This window comes from Nothobranchius furzeri, chromosome 11 (assembly GCF_043380555.1).
Source record: "Nothobranchius furzeri strain GRZ-AD chromosome 11, NfurGRZ-RIMD1, whole genome shotgun sequence".
In the NCBI taxonomy this organism is placed as follows: Eukaryota; Metazoa; Chordata; class Actinopteri; order Cyprinodontiformes; family Nothobranchiidae; genus Nothobranchius; species Nothobranchius furzeri.
In genome coordinates, this window is record NC_091751.1 from 40,923,624 (window position 1) to 40,937,662 (window position 14,039).

General features: G+C 40.4%; 1 protein-coding gene across 1 annotated transcript; it reads left to right on the plus strand.

The window, feature by feature from the left end:
- Nucleotides 1-6,757: 6,757 nt before the first annotated feature.
- On the plus strand, nucleotides 6,758-13,964 carry pnp5b (purine nucleoside phosphorylase 5b). Its single transcript, XM_015956101.3, has 6 exons — nucleotides 6,758-7,049; nucleotides 9,221-9,390; nucleotides 9,485-9,588; nucleotides 9,904-10,079; nucleotides 11,058-11,248; nucleotides 12,812-13,964. Exons 1-6 carry the CDS (start codon nucleotides 7,036-7,038, stop codon nucleotides 13,030-13,032), a joined length of 876 nt encoding a protein of 291 aa, XP_015811587.1. The 5' UTR covers nucleotides 6,758-7,035; the 3' UTR covers nucleotides 13,033-13,964.
- Nucleotides 13,965-14,039: the final 75 nt, after the last annotated feature.

Consider the following 14,039-nt stretch of genomic DNA (forward strand, 5'->3'; position numbering starts at 1 on the left):
ATCGCCACAATAATTAATCACCATAGCACACAGTGTTGATTTAAATCAAAGACATTGGACTTGAAGTAACACTGAAAAGATCAAACCCACTCCCCATTTGTTTGTCCAAACTTTCATTGATACTGTAAATTAATTACATTTTTATCAATTAAAATAATTAATTTCATGCTGATTTGCATTTTTACTTCCTTTGCATCCACACAAATGAATGTACAGCATCAAAGTGTGCACAAAACTAACAAAAAAAATACATAAAAAGCACATTTTTGGTTTGATATACACACAAGCCATCTACAGCCGTGACAAACCACCCCCTGGAGAAGACACACACACACATCCGCTCATGCACACACACGGACACAAAAAACTCTTTTAGGGAAACCACAGAGGCCCCTATTCACACTTTCTGTGCCCAGCATTTGGTGTGTCCAAGAGCATCTGTACGGAGCGTCCTGTTGAGCTCAAACACATAAAGAGGGCCAGCCGTGAGGTGAATACGAGTCCTCTCTCTGCCTCAGGAGAGGGTGACAGAGCATTATTCTAATGAAAAGGGGAGCAGATGAGGACCACCGGCTGAATGTGTGAGGAGTTCCTGTGACACGGCCTTGTTCAAAGTGCAGGAAAGGCCCGTTAAAACATCTTTTACCTAAAGCGTATCACGTATGGAAGCACGTGGGTGGGTAATATTTTCCTTTCTCTTGCTACAAGGGGTCTGCAGGAGTTTCCTTTTGCTGCTCAAGAGCACTTCAGTAAAGTGCTGCAAGGGGAAACTGCATGTAAGGCTTTAGATTAATCAACCAAATCAAGAAGAAAAAGGTACTTCACCACATTTCCTCTTAGTCAAAAATATGGTTGAAGCTGCTCACACAGGAAGTGACTCAACTTGACAGTGTCGTTTTCTGCAATCAACGTCAACAATAAGAGATTCATGGGTACGCTAAATAAGGTACAATTTTAGTTCACATCACCCCTGTTGACCTAAGTATGTGAAGTGCGAGTGATGCGTGTTTTATAATAAAACTCCAAAATAGACCTGAAGGGTGCAAAATCCAGTAAAGAGCAGCAAGTTTTTAAAATATTCTTAACTTCTTGTGGTTCCCCAGATTTCATTTGCAACCTTGGTCAGCTACATCAGTTTGGTGTTGAACATAAGCAGATGTTATGACAGATGGAAACCTAAGAACAAAGGGCTGTAAGCCAAAACAAGCTGGAAAATCACGCTGCTGTGAAACGGTCACGCGTTTCAGTGAGACACATGTGCTATTAGGACTATGGTGATGCACAAACCTTCTCAGCATCTTTCGTCTCAGTGAGTCACAGCTGGTGTGGTTGGGAATGATTCATCACCTGAGAAACAACCAGCAAACTCCACAGATCAGTGGTAGTCTACATCTACACTTACTTTGGAATATCTGTTTACAATTATTACCTTGTTAACAAAAGACTATTATTTCATGTTTAAAGCATGTGATGAACTTGATGCTAGCTTTACTTCTTACCTGTGACGTCCCACAGGGTTCAGCTTTCGGTCCACCATCGCTTATGTTATCCATCTCCCTGTTAGCTAACCTTATTCAATCCTTCTCTGCCATTCCATCTCCTTTTTTGTTGTTGATATTCAGCTTTCTTGGATTCTTCAACTGGACAAATCATCCCTCTGACTAAATCACTGACCTGATACAGTACGATTTCCCACATCTCTTCTACACTTTACTCCCTACACTGACTTCCTGTTGAGTTTAGGATTCATATTTTTATTTACCAGAATATTTATCCTCTTTATAAAGTCAGCATTGTTTAGCATCAGTAAGACTTTTCCTGATCCAACCGTGAGCCAGGGTGTGAAAGGTTGACTTATGGTTACGATAAAAAAGAGAAATTGATTATCCTGACAATATCTGAAAAAGCGAAAAATCTTTGTCACTGTCGCAGGATGATGAGGAGACTGATCCGACATAAAACCGTAGCATGTATCAACCACTCACTTGGGAGGACTTCTCACATCTTGTTTTCTCTCTCACTCGCACACAAACACCACCTGTGTGGTTCAACCGTAGAAGAATCAGCTGGTTACCACATCCTCATTATTCGCATTTCTGATCATGTTTTATGATGAAAAATAAAGACGTGTGTGTATATGTGTGTGTGTGAGTAGGGGTCATCCGGTGCTTTTGGCTGTAAACCATGCTGTTGGTGGACACACCTCCATTTTATTCACCCTTAGAAACTGTTTTCTTTCCTTCCCTTCAGCCTTTTATCCTCCTCTTTCTGTCCTGCATATTAATTTTCTCATTCAGTTACCATCTCACTTCCTTCCTGAGCTGATTTAAGGATGGCCCACTGAGATGAAAACATTGACACCAGGTCTCTGAGATTTGGGGGACCTGCTATGAATCTTCATCAGTCATTCAGAAAAGAACTCATTTATCTTTGTAATTTGGTTTGTCACTAATCAGTTAGTTGGCATGCACAAGATATAAAAATCTAAATGGTGCACAAATCACACAATACAGAAAATAAAAGCAAAAGATGCTAATAGCGGGTCACTGAAACATCAACAAGAAAAAGAGCATTTTTTAAATTTCCCCTATATAAATTATGTTTATGGAGCCATAAAATGTGCGATGCTGAAAGTAACACTAAAACTTTTCCATATTCCACATGTACTACCTGCCTACTACAGCTGATGTTGCATTTTCACTAGAGTTAGGAAAACAGAAAAGAAAAAATCTGATTCTACATTAAAACATAAGAACTAAACAAAAGGACTAAAACAAAACTAATTTTCAGAACCCTACAAAAATGTATTTGATTTTGTTAGTGAAACAATAAGAAGCAGTGTGCACAAAGCTACTTCTATTATCAACTTCAAAGTTTTGCAGGAAATCCATTTAGGTATAACACATATTTAAACAGGGTCAGGGTTAGGGGTTTAAAAATATGAAATTCCCTTTGAACAATATTCAAAGGTAGAGTCTTTAATGTTATTTGAAGCACTTTGAGCACCTATTGCAACTTCAGACTTAACCACAAGATGGAAGCAGATCTCTTCAAGTGAAGTAGGTCTTGTTTTGAGTGGAGTAGTGGAGTAGAGGAAGAATCTCTGTTAAATCGTTTTTATCTATCGTTTAAATGCTTAGCTTCAGGTTACATTGGTCTTTTGTGTCCCAGAAGTTGAATTAAATGTTTAGGGATTTTTTTTTTGCAAAAACCAAATCTGTAGATTTTTTTCTTTTTGTTACTGTTGTCTCTGATTTATGGTTCCAATTAAAACCTTAGAGATTTTTGCAAATTGTACCCATTTATACTCATGCCACATTTATCTGACAGCATGTAGAAACTGTTAACTGTTAAATCTAACAGAATTCTGATCATCTGCAGCGAGAATTCAGAAATTATTTAATAACCGTTTTATTTTTTAATATAGTTACGACCTGTTTATGTATGCAAACCTGCCGAGGAGCTCATCCACGTTAATTAACTGCTTTAATATTCATTTGTAAGTAACATAAGGAACCATCTTTATTTTACCATGCTGTAGTTTAGCAGCATTTAGGTCTCAGTTTGAGGCGTGAAGGAAAAGTCTAATAAAATAACTCCACAGTGGTAAGAGTGAAATTTAAGCCGTTGTTAGTCGTGAGCACACATCGCCTTGCCAACCTTAACACTTCCATGCAGTTTTTCATTTGGGTTCAACCTTCTTTCTAACTGATGATTATTCTGGCACTCAGCAGAAATCTCAAACCGAATTTTACTAGAAATTTGATTGTTTTCTGAAGTAAACTCTCTCAGCTTTTGATATTTTACCTATAGGTCAATGCTTTTTCTTCGTGTGACTTTCTTGTATTAAAAAAATATAAAAGTACATCTCAGAGTGACTTTTCTGTCAAAAGAAAAGATGAATACAAGCAAATTAAACATAAGGACGAGGTTAGACATGGTGGATATTATCAATTCCTTTGGGTGCGTGTTTTATCACCGCTCAAAACCACATTCCTGTTTGGTTCCTTCTGGCATGAGAAAGGTTTGAAGCAGTGAAGCTTCCACATGTGGTGGCACGAGAAGAAACCTGGCACAAATAAAGCAGCTGAGCCTTGAGCGAAAGCTTACTTTCCACAGTCCACTGGCTTTAAGGGTCAGGATGCCAGACTCTGTTTTCCACTATTTAACATGCAGTTCTCTGCAGACGTTCTGCAGTTCCTTTTAAGTGAACTAAATGCAGTCAGACAACAGAAATATCTAAATTAAGTCAGTTTTCATCATGTATTTTGTCAGAGGATTTGTAGGACTATAGATGTTTTATAATTAATCATTTATACCTTGGTGTCCAATGACTAACATTCTGCAGAGCTTGGTGAGCTGCTTAACTGGTCATTCAACATTTGACAATTGGTGCAGGGAAACAACTAAAACATGCAGCCCCTCTGAATCCCAAACAGATGCTAAAGATGATCATTCGTAGGTTGAAACGTGGTCAGTGTGTGAATGTGTGTGTGAATGGACGAATGATACACTGTAGTGTAAAGCGCTTTGGAGTCCTTACTCTTGAGAGGCGCTATACAAGCGCGGGTCATTTGTCATTTATCTTTATCTGAAACTGAAACAGCTGCTTGTGTGGGAGGTTTAGAACCGAGTGAGGAACAACCAAACCGCTACCAAGGTGAGGCTGACAAACGTGTGAGAAGTCTGTCAGGAAAAAGGAAAAATCCTCACGCTTGCTGTTGTTTGAATCCTGAAGATGTCCAACTGAGCCATCACCTCAAACCAGTAGAAACCAGTGGGACCTGTCTACTATCTGGAGAAATCTGTTTACAGAGGGCCTTTGGTGCAGCTGAAAATTGTTTTGAAGCTCAATTTCAAAATGATTTCATGGAGATTCACTTTAATTCATAAATGGAGACAGACTAATAAAAACACCTTTACAGATGAACTCTGTTGTGATGTTGATCATGTGATGAAACAAAAATCACACTAATAAAGTTAAAGTTGCACAAGAGTTAATTCAACATTGTGTGCACACCTTAAAGGACACAATGGACCTCATACCACAAGATAAGGAAGTTGAACATTTGGAAAGTTTGCGGTTTAATGACCAGTAGGAAGTAAGAAGTGGGCTCTTATGGAATGAAACTTAGAGAAACATGATGCATGCAGACCGCTTTGTCAAATTCTGACTGTTGAAGGCTCTACGAGCTGCATAAACATAATTGATAATTTATTTTGTTCAATAAAAAGTAAGTCACTCTACTTTAACATGAAGCAAACATTAATGTCTACTAGCAAATAACTGTTAGCATCTGCTGTGGGGTTTCTGTAAATTTCCTCCTCCAGAGACGCTTGTGATTTGTTTTGAGAGTGGGAGCAGCAGGATTCGGTTGGCATGACAGGATAAATACCAGACAACCGTGTGAATGCAAACCGGCAGTTACATAACAGCCAGAGCCTAAAACAGAGGCAGCTCTGTGCGCCTCTCACAGCAAGGTTGTAGCTGCATGTGTAGATGCAACAACACCGTGGACGACTGTAATCATAATCCGGCACAAGTAGAGAACATTTTGTTCTTTAATTAGTTCTTTAATGAGTCGTTATTTCCTTACTAATAATTAAATGTTTAGGGTGTTTATTCTCTAAATTAAAATTTGGTCAAGCACAAAGTTTAAAAGAACACAATGTTTTAATGCTAACCTTAGGACAGGAGGTTTCTTAGTTCAACCACTAACTTTTAGTAGGGTTTCCAATAGGTTTATTTTATTTTTTTTTTTTAGATCTGCTCACCTGACTTTTAGCAGTTTCTCTGTATGTCTAATTTTTACTCCCTTTCATCAGTTTAGCTGTTTCTGATAAACTTGTTGCAAGTTTCAGTTTTTTCCTACACCTTTAAAAGTATTAGATGCATCACATGCAAGGCCTGTTTTAGTGCAGAGATATTGCATCAGCACCATCGATCAGCGCCAAAGACAACACAACCATGTGAGAATTGCCTTTGTTGCATTCAAGGTCAGTTGGAATTTTTTTCCACTGTGTTCACTTGTTTTGTAGGGGACTTAACAGTAAAAACTCTAGTTTTCTGTTAAATGGAATAATTATGATTTCTACTTGCAATTCAGATGTTTGTTCACTTTTGCAAAGAATCATCTTATGGTAAGAACAATGCTGCAAATGGAAAACAGATGGATATTTGCCTATATTCAAGCAAAAGCCTTTATTGAATTTATTTAGTGATAATGTAACAAAAATGTAATGTTCAATTCAATTCAATTTTATGTATATAGCGCCAAATAACGACAAGAGTTATCTCAAGGCACTTCACAAAATAAACATTCCAATTCAGGTCAGTTCATTAAGCCAATCAGAAATAATGTTTCCTATATAAGGAACCCAGCAAATTGCATCAAGTCACTGACTGAATGTTCAATTGGATTAAACGTTCATTAAATAATAATAATAGTAATAATAATATTAATAATAACTAAATTGTGATTTAATAGGAAAATTGAAAGAAAATCACAAAAGATTTATTCTGAAATTGTAATCCAAGGACCTACACTGCAGGTGCACTTATGCAACTTATTTTTATTTAAGTAAAAGTCAAGTGGGCATTGCTAAAGTATTTTAGCTTAAATGTTTTAAGAAAAGAGTGTCTGTGCAGTGATCAGAATATGACTGACCAAAATAAACTAAACAAGCTAGTAAATTAAATCTCGTTTAAAATGACTGCTGAATGACACGTTAAACACATAAATATAATGCATGCTGTCATCATTTATAATCTGCAACGAGCCATTATGTTTTGTTTTTATTTTTATTATTTTAAGGGAAGTCCCTGAACGCACCACCAGCTGAGGGGAAACCAGCGCCTAAAGATTGACCAATCAGAGCGTCTGCTTCCCATGACGTACATCTGAGGCGTTATCGGGAGGCGGAGGGTGCGTAAAACCGGTCTCTCCATCAGGAAACCCTCTCACAGAATTCGGATAAACTTATCCGGGAACGACCTGAGTGATTTATCATCATACATTCGGATCTCACTTCACAATGTCTGACTCTGGGTAAGTCACTGGCTAAGTGTATGCTATTTTCACACTAGCATCGCCTTCAAATGCGTCAAACTATATTAACTCGTTCGGTAAAGAACATTTCGACCACGTGAGGTTTATAGACTGAGCAGACACCTGCTGTTAAAACTCACACCGGCCTTTCATCCCTCTGCGGGCGGATAGATGTGGCTAGCTACCCATCCGAGATCACCGAATCAGTTCTAATCTGGATTAAAACGGCCACGTTTTACACAAAACGGTCACCTGTCCTGCTGGAGAACCTGTGGTTAACCAAGTGGTGAAAAGGGGGGGGAAACATCGTACGGCCATAACGTCATTTCGGACCACGATTCCTCTGCACATCAGCATTGCAGTACCAGATGCGTTTAGCTGCGCCATGACTCCGCCTGTGGAGCTTTGATTTGAGCACATGTGGCACAAAGAGTCCGTGGATTGGTCACATCTGGCTGAACAGTCACCCGGCTGCGTGTGAAAAGGTTCCCGGGCTGCATAACCACTTTATTACAGAGGCCGAGCGCACGTAGCACAACCAGGAGAAACAGAGGAAGCAGGAACAGGAAACTATTAGGAAAACTAAACAGGTGTAACAATTGGGATTGAAGTTATTAAACCTGGAAATAAAAGTTAAAACACCCTTCAAAATATGCTATTTATGACTTATTTATCCCTGTGTAATACACATCCCACTTCATATTTTTAGAAAGTTAATTCTTAATTGCCCATGATAAAAAAAAGGCTTTTTGGAGCACATTCCATCACATATTAACCCTCTCAGGCTCAAAATAAGTTTTAATTAAAGGACGAACAACTAATTCCTTCAGGGGTACTTCTGAGTTAAAAAAAATGCTCATGAAAGACATATGTGGAGTAACCAGGTGGGTAGGTTTTAACGTTGCACATCTACAACACCTGCCTCCAGAGGGTTAAACATCTACTGCACCGTTTCCTGCACTTTTTAGAGAGCATAACATACTAAAGAGAAGCGGCACAACCTCTAGGTTCAAACCCCTCTGCCAATAACATGAACCGCATTTTATAAAATAAAATTGCATAGAAAGACAATCAGAGTAGCAACACTTTTGGAGCATCTCTGATATGAACAGTGTGCCTCATCATGATGTAAAAGATAAGGATCTAACAGCAAGCTGCCCCGTCCCTTTTCAGACATCTCAATGAATACAGGGTAAGTCACTGGCTAAGTGTATGCTATTAGTGACCTATTGCACTAATGTGTAATAGATTTGTGTTAATGAACAAAACTAAAGCAACATAAGCACTGAGAATGATTGAAAAAGCTGCCAAAGTACAATAAAAGGAGAACGGAAGCAACATTGCTCAACTTTAAGTTTTCAAAGTGGAAGAAAAACATGAAGAAATGAGAGGTGACTTGGCTTTTTTATAGTATGTACGTCTGGGCTTGCAGCTGATCACTGTGATAAGAGCAGGCGTGTAAACAGAAAATTCCAGAACATGATAGACTTCCAGTTCTCTGTGATTGAGTTATATATTATGTAAGTCTTGACAGCTGGAAAAAGCAGAAACCTTCAGCAAGTTAGAGATGGTTAGAAAAAGAGAGATAAGATATTACAATTCAAATGTGCAGTGAGGACTCACTTAATGATCAAATTAATTCACGTGAAACAGCCTGGTATTACTTATTAAGTAGGCTAGATTTGTGATTATTACATAGTCATTGTTAGCTGAAAGGATAAACAGCCATAATATATGTGAGAGGACTCATCAACAAGGTGGGTTTAGGTTTCAGTCTCGGAGGCCGTTTGCGCAGTAACACAAGTCAGGCTCTGGGTCCAGACACCCGAACAGGATGTGTGTGTCTGTGATAGAGCGTGGTCCTGATGTCATGTCACTAAATGACAGGAACTGTAGCTATCTAACTCTCTGTACAGGATTCCCCGACTTACTAATAGCAGCTGCTTCTGTTGAGTCATTTCTTGTCGGTAGAATGAGGCATGACTGAACTGGTGCATCCTGCAAAACCCAGTAAAGGTCTGAAGCTTTTCTCAGTTCTAAGATATTAAAAAAACGACTCCACCTAAAAGCTTTTGACCTGTTCGGGTATTTAACCGTCACCCGCTCCATCTAATGAAGAGTTTGTGTCATGTGAGAGTTTTGTTTCTCATCACCGTTTTACTCACCCTCAGTGGATGCTACGAGGAGTGTAGGAACATAGCCGATTGGCTGCTGAACCGCACACAAGTGCGACCGACCGTGGGAATCGTGTGCGGATCCGGCCTGGGGGGGCTGGCTGACATGCTCAAGGACCCACAGGTCTTCAAATACAGCGACATTCCCAACTTCCCACGCAGCACAGGTATGCACTGCCTGGAAAAACACAGCTGTAAATGTTTGCATGCTAAAATCAAAACAAAGCACCAAACGTGAAACGTCCCGTGTGTTTTGTGCAGTGCACGGCCACGCGGGTCAGCTGGTGTTTGGAACACTAAAAGGAAAGCAGTGTGTTTGCATGCAGGGACGGTTCCACCTGTATGAAGGTTACCCCATCCAGAAGGTGAGGTCACAGTCAGCTGTTGGTTTAGTGCTAATCTAGTACAGGCTGCATGGCAAGACTTGTTTTAAAGCTGCAGAAATAATTCCCAGCTGAAGGAGGAAGTGACTAAAGCTTCTTCCTTTTTTCCATACACTCAAGAGAAACCATGTCTTTTGATGGAAAGCCACTAGTGTGTTTTTTTACTTGTATCTCACATTTCCAAAGATTCTTAATCATTAACAAAAACTTAAATCTCAGTTTTCTTTGCCTGTTTTGTTTCATATTAATCTGGGAACGTTAATAAATGTGAATTTCACCTTCTCTTGTAAATTCCAGACCACGTTGCCCATGCGCGTCTTCAAACTGATGGGCGTTGAGACGATGATCCTGACCAACGCAGCAGGAGGCCTGAACCAGGACTTCAAAGTGGGCGACTTCATGGTCATCAAGGACCACATCAACATCCCCGGGTTCGCTGGAAACAACCCGCTGGCTGGACCCAACGACGACAGGTAGGGGAGAGGAGGCTTGGACACTGAGCAGAGTTTTGTTATGAAATTGTACATAATGCTGTATATTTTTGCCCTCTTCAGTTATTAAAAACTGTCAACATCCTGGATTTTTACATTTGAAGGAACAAATTAGCAGAAAAAGTGATGAAACGTGGGGATTACTTTACTTCACCACACAAACAATAACTTTGTTAGCACAGTTTAAAAAGAAAAACTCCCAACATTGCTAAACACTCGTTGTTCGTAACACTTCCAGTACATGATGGCTTAATGGGGCTAAAAGTGAATCAGCGACTTCAGCTTCTCTGTATCAGATTTTCTCTAAACCTGCACATTTTTGTTGCATCCCACTAAAAAGTGCCTCTCAACCACTTATGGAAACAATAATCACCTAGATGCTTTTATTCACGAGAGCAGGTTTTACATCGACTCTTTGCAAATTTAGGTTAAATGGTAAATGGCCTGTATTTGATATAGTGCCTTCTAGAGTCCTGGAACCCCCCAAGGCGCTTTACAACACAATCATTCACCCATTCACACACTGGTGGGGATGAGCTACGATGTAGCCACAGCTGCCCTGGGGTGCACTGAGTCGAGGCTGCCGAGCACAGGCGCCACCGGTCCCTCCGACTACCACCAGCAGGCAAGGTGGGTTAAGTGTCTTGCCCAAGGACACGGCAGTGAAAGACTGAGCGCGGCTCGAACCTGCAACCTTACGGGGCGAGCACTTAACTCCTGTGCCACCGTCGCCCACAAGGTTAAAGCAGAACCGATTATGTCAGAGATGCTAAACTAGGATTAGTCACCAAACTGGTAACACTGTGTTCTTACCACTGATGTATAGTTGTCAGAACCAGTCATGTGGGAGTTTTGTGTTGACTTGGCTGTGTTGCTTTATCGTTACCAGATCGGCGGGGGGATGTCCAGTATTAAGTCATGCTCACAACCAGTGACTAAGACGTTCACTTTTATCTTCAGGTTTGGTGTCCGTTTCCCCTGCATGTCGGACGCCTACGACCGTGACCTGCGGCAGATGGCGCACGACGTGGCAGCAGAGCTGGGCTACAGCGACTTCCTCCAAGAGGGGGTGTACTGCGTCCTCGGAGGTCCCTCCTTTGAAACCATCGCTGAGTGTCGCATGCTGCACCGCTTAGGCGGCGATGCTGTTGGTAAGTCACTTTAATACACACGTAACAAGTTTAAACACATCTTAACCTAAATATGTTAATGATTTTAATACAGACCAACCACTAAACCTGCCTTTGGTGCTACGGCTCTAAAATGTCCTCAGTGACAGTTAGCTCGTGTGGGTTCAGACACAAACAAAATGACCAACCATACACAATTATACACACTAGCTCCAAAGCAGTAAAGAGTCCAACACTAAGCAGGACTACTTAAGCTGTCATCAGAAGTACGCTTGTATATGAAACGTGTTTTATAGAAACTTAAAGAGCAACTCACCCCCTACCAGATTCTTAGTCAACTCCCACTTCCTGTTTGAAAAATGCAACAAATGTTGTTTCCTAGCAGACCGAGAGGGCGGAGCCACTAACAAATACACACACACACACACACACACAGGCTCACAACGACATTGACTACGTTTACATGCAGCCAATATCCGGGTTATGATCGGGTTAAGGTCGGTATTTGGGTTTCTGAGTTGATCATAATAACCCGTTTACAAGCATAAATAGAAAGTTACCCCTAACTTGCATAAACCGATTTAAATGCGGACGCTGGGGTAGCGTCAAGACGTGTGGACTACGTCCAGACGCAATAAGCGTCATTTCCCGTTCTTCTTGTTCCGGTATCCGTGAAAACAACAACATGTTTCCCAGTTCGGAAGAGATAGCGACCGCGTTTGTTTGTGCTTTAGTTTCTTCGTCACTCCAAAAGTTTGGTGCTGTGCCGCGACTCGCCATTTTGCTCCCAACTTGTTGTTTACTTCCGGTGTTCTGGCGCATACAAGACGTCTCGCTACTCAAAAGACCAAGATTCCTTGCGAACAGAGCATGCGCAGAACACACGCTTTGATGGGGATATCCCGATATGCGTTTACACGACCAAACATTCGGGTTAGAAAAGGGTTACCCCAGGTGTAGTAACCGGGTTTTTAAAAACCCGGTTATGAGCATATCCGGGTTTTTGGCGGTGTTTACATGGACCTGCGGAACCGGGTTATTGTGAATATTCGGGTTTTAAAAGGGTTACTGGCTGCATGTAAACGCAGTGATTGTGACATCATATGGTACCAGCTAATGTTCTAGGGTAGCTCTTAGCCAATAGCGATGGCAGATTTAAATTCAAATGCAGTGCAGAGTTTTTACCTGACAACGGCACAACACTGACAGTTTTAGGCAGAAAATTACAATTTTAACTAAAACACACTAAAGGGCAAAACTATTGACTAAACGTGTCTGCAGCACGATTAGACACACATTTATATAGTTTATGAGAAAAAAAGTTGATTTGGGGGTGACTTGCTCTTTACCTGAGACGCATTAAAGCTTTAAAGAAAGGAGAATCACTGAGCGAGTGAATGTGTGGAAAAACAGGGCAGCAAGTTTCCGAGCTGGGAATTCCAGTAGAAAAATCCTGCATATTAACAACGACTTCATCACAGTAGAAAAACAAATCAGAGTATTTTAAAAATGAACTACACCTTTCTTCTCCATCAGCTGCTTGATACGAAACCGTAATCTCAGAGTGTTCTATCTTTAATTCAGGGATGAGTACAGTGCACGAGGTGATCGTCGCCCGCCACGCCGGGATGCGTTGCTTTGCTCTGTCTCTGATCACCAACCGAGCTGTGATGGACTACGACAGCCAGGAGAAAGCCAACCACGAAGAAGTTCTGGAGACTGGCAAGCAGCGGGCCAAGCAGATGGAGAAGCTGGTCACCACCATGGTGGCTCGGCTGGACAACGACAAGAACAACTCCTTCTGATGGCTGCTGTACCTGATCCCAGGTCAGCTGCTCATCCCTGCATCCCAGCAGGAAGCTTTTGAAGTTAGAGTCTTACAGCGGTAAATTAAGTTGTAGAGTTTTGCATCAGCAGATCAGATAAGACGGTTTTTGCTGCCTGTTACTAATATTTATAGCTGGTCTGCATTTTTAAACACTCCTGTTTTTAACTTATTTAGACATTTTAGCAGATTCCTGATCGGCTACTCTGCTCTGTTCTTGGTTTTAGTAAAAATCTTCCAGACTTGTTTTTTTAACTTGAATATTTATTGTTTAGTTCTTCCACATTCCCTAAATATCTGTATGAAACGATCTTTTTGTACTTTTTTTTTTAGTGGACCAACTCACTGCACTTGTCTTCATAAGATGATGACGAATGTAAAAATGTGGTGTAAAATATTCTAAATATTTATGTGAAATGTATTTAAGAGGTGTTGGAAAATAATTTGATTTATTTGTTGTAAAAGGGAAGTTTTTCTGCACAAGAGTCACTAAAATAATGGCTAGCTGACATGGAGGTTGTTGCTGTACTGAACGCTATAAACAGGAATGCAGTGTTACAACAAATGACTGGGAATTAAAATGTTTGCCTTTGTTACATGTGAAACTAACACAGACCTGAGATTCTGTTTAACACCCTCCTTTGGTTGTTTCAATATTGCTCAGGCCCCACAGTAAAGACGAGTTTCCTGCTGTTAAATTAAACCCATTCAGGTAAAAATGGATATAAAGAAAAAGGTGCATCCAGAACCCTAAAGAACAAATGTGTTTTGTTTGGATTTAAAATGTATTTTTGTTTTTAACTTTTATTTTCTCAAAGATACTGAAAAATACAGAATTAGAGCTGCACATAGAACGTTCACCTAGATGATAAAATGTGTAAAGCTGATTAAAGCTTCCTTGTGACTACGGTGTATTTGGTGCGTTTTGCTTGAATCTCACTGAAACGTGTCGTTTTAAAAGATCCGACTGCTAGTTGATCCGCTTGG

Coding starts and splice junctions, on each gene's coding strand:
- pnp5b (XM_015956101.3), top strand. Junction 9,589..9,903: donor AAGGTTACCCCATCCAGAAG/GTGAGGTCACAG, acceptor TGTAAATTCCAG/ACCACGTTGCCCATGCGCGT. Junction 10,080..11,057: donor GCTGGACCCAACGACGACAG/GTAGGGGAGAGG, acceptor TTTTATCTTCAG/GTTTGGTGTCCGTTTCCCCT.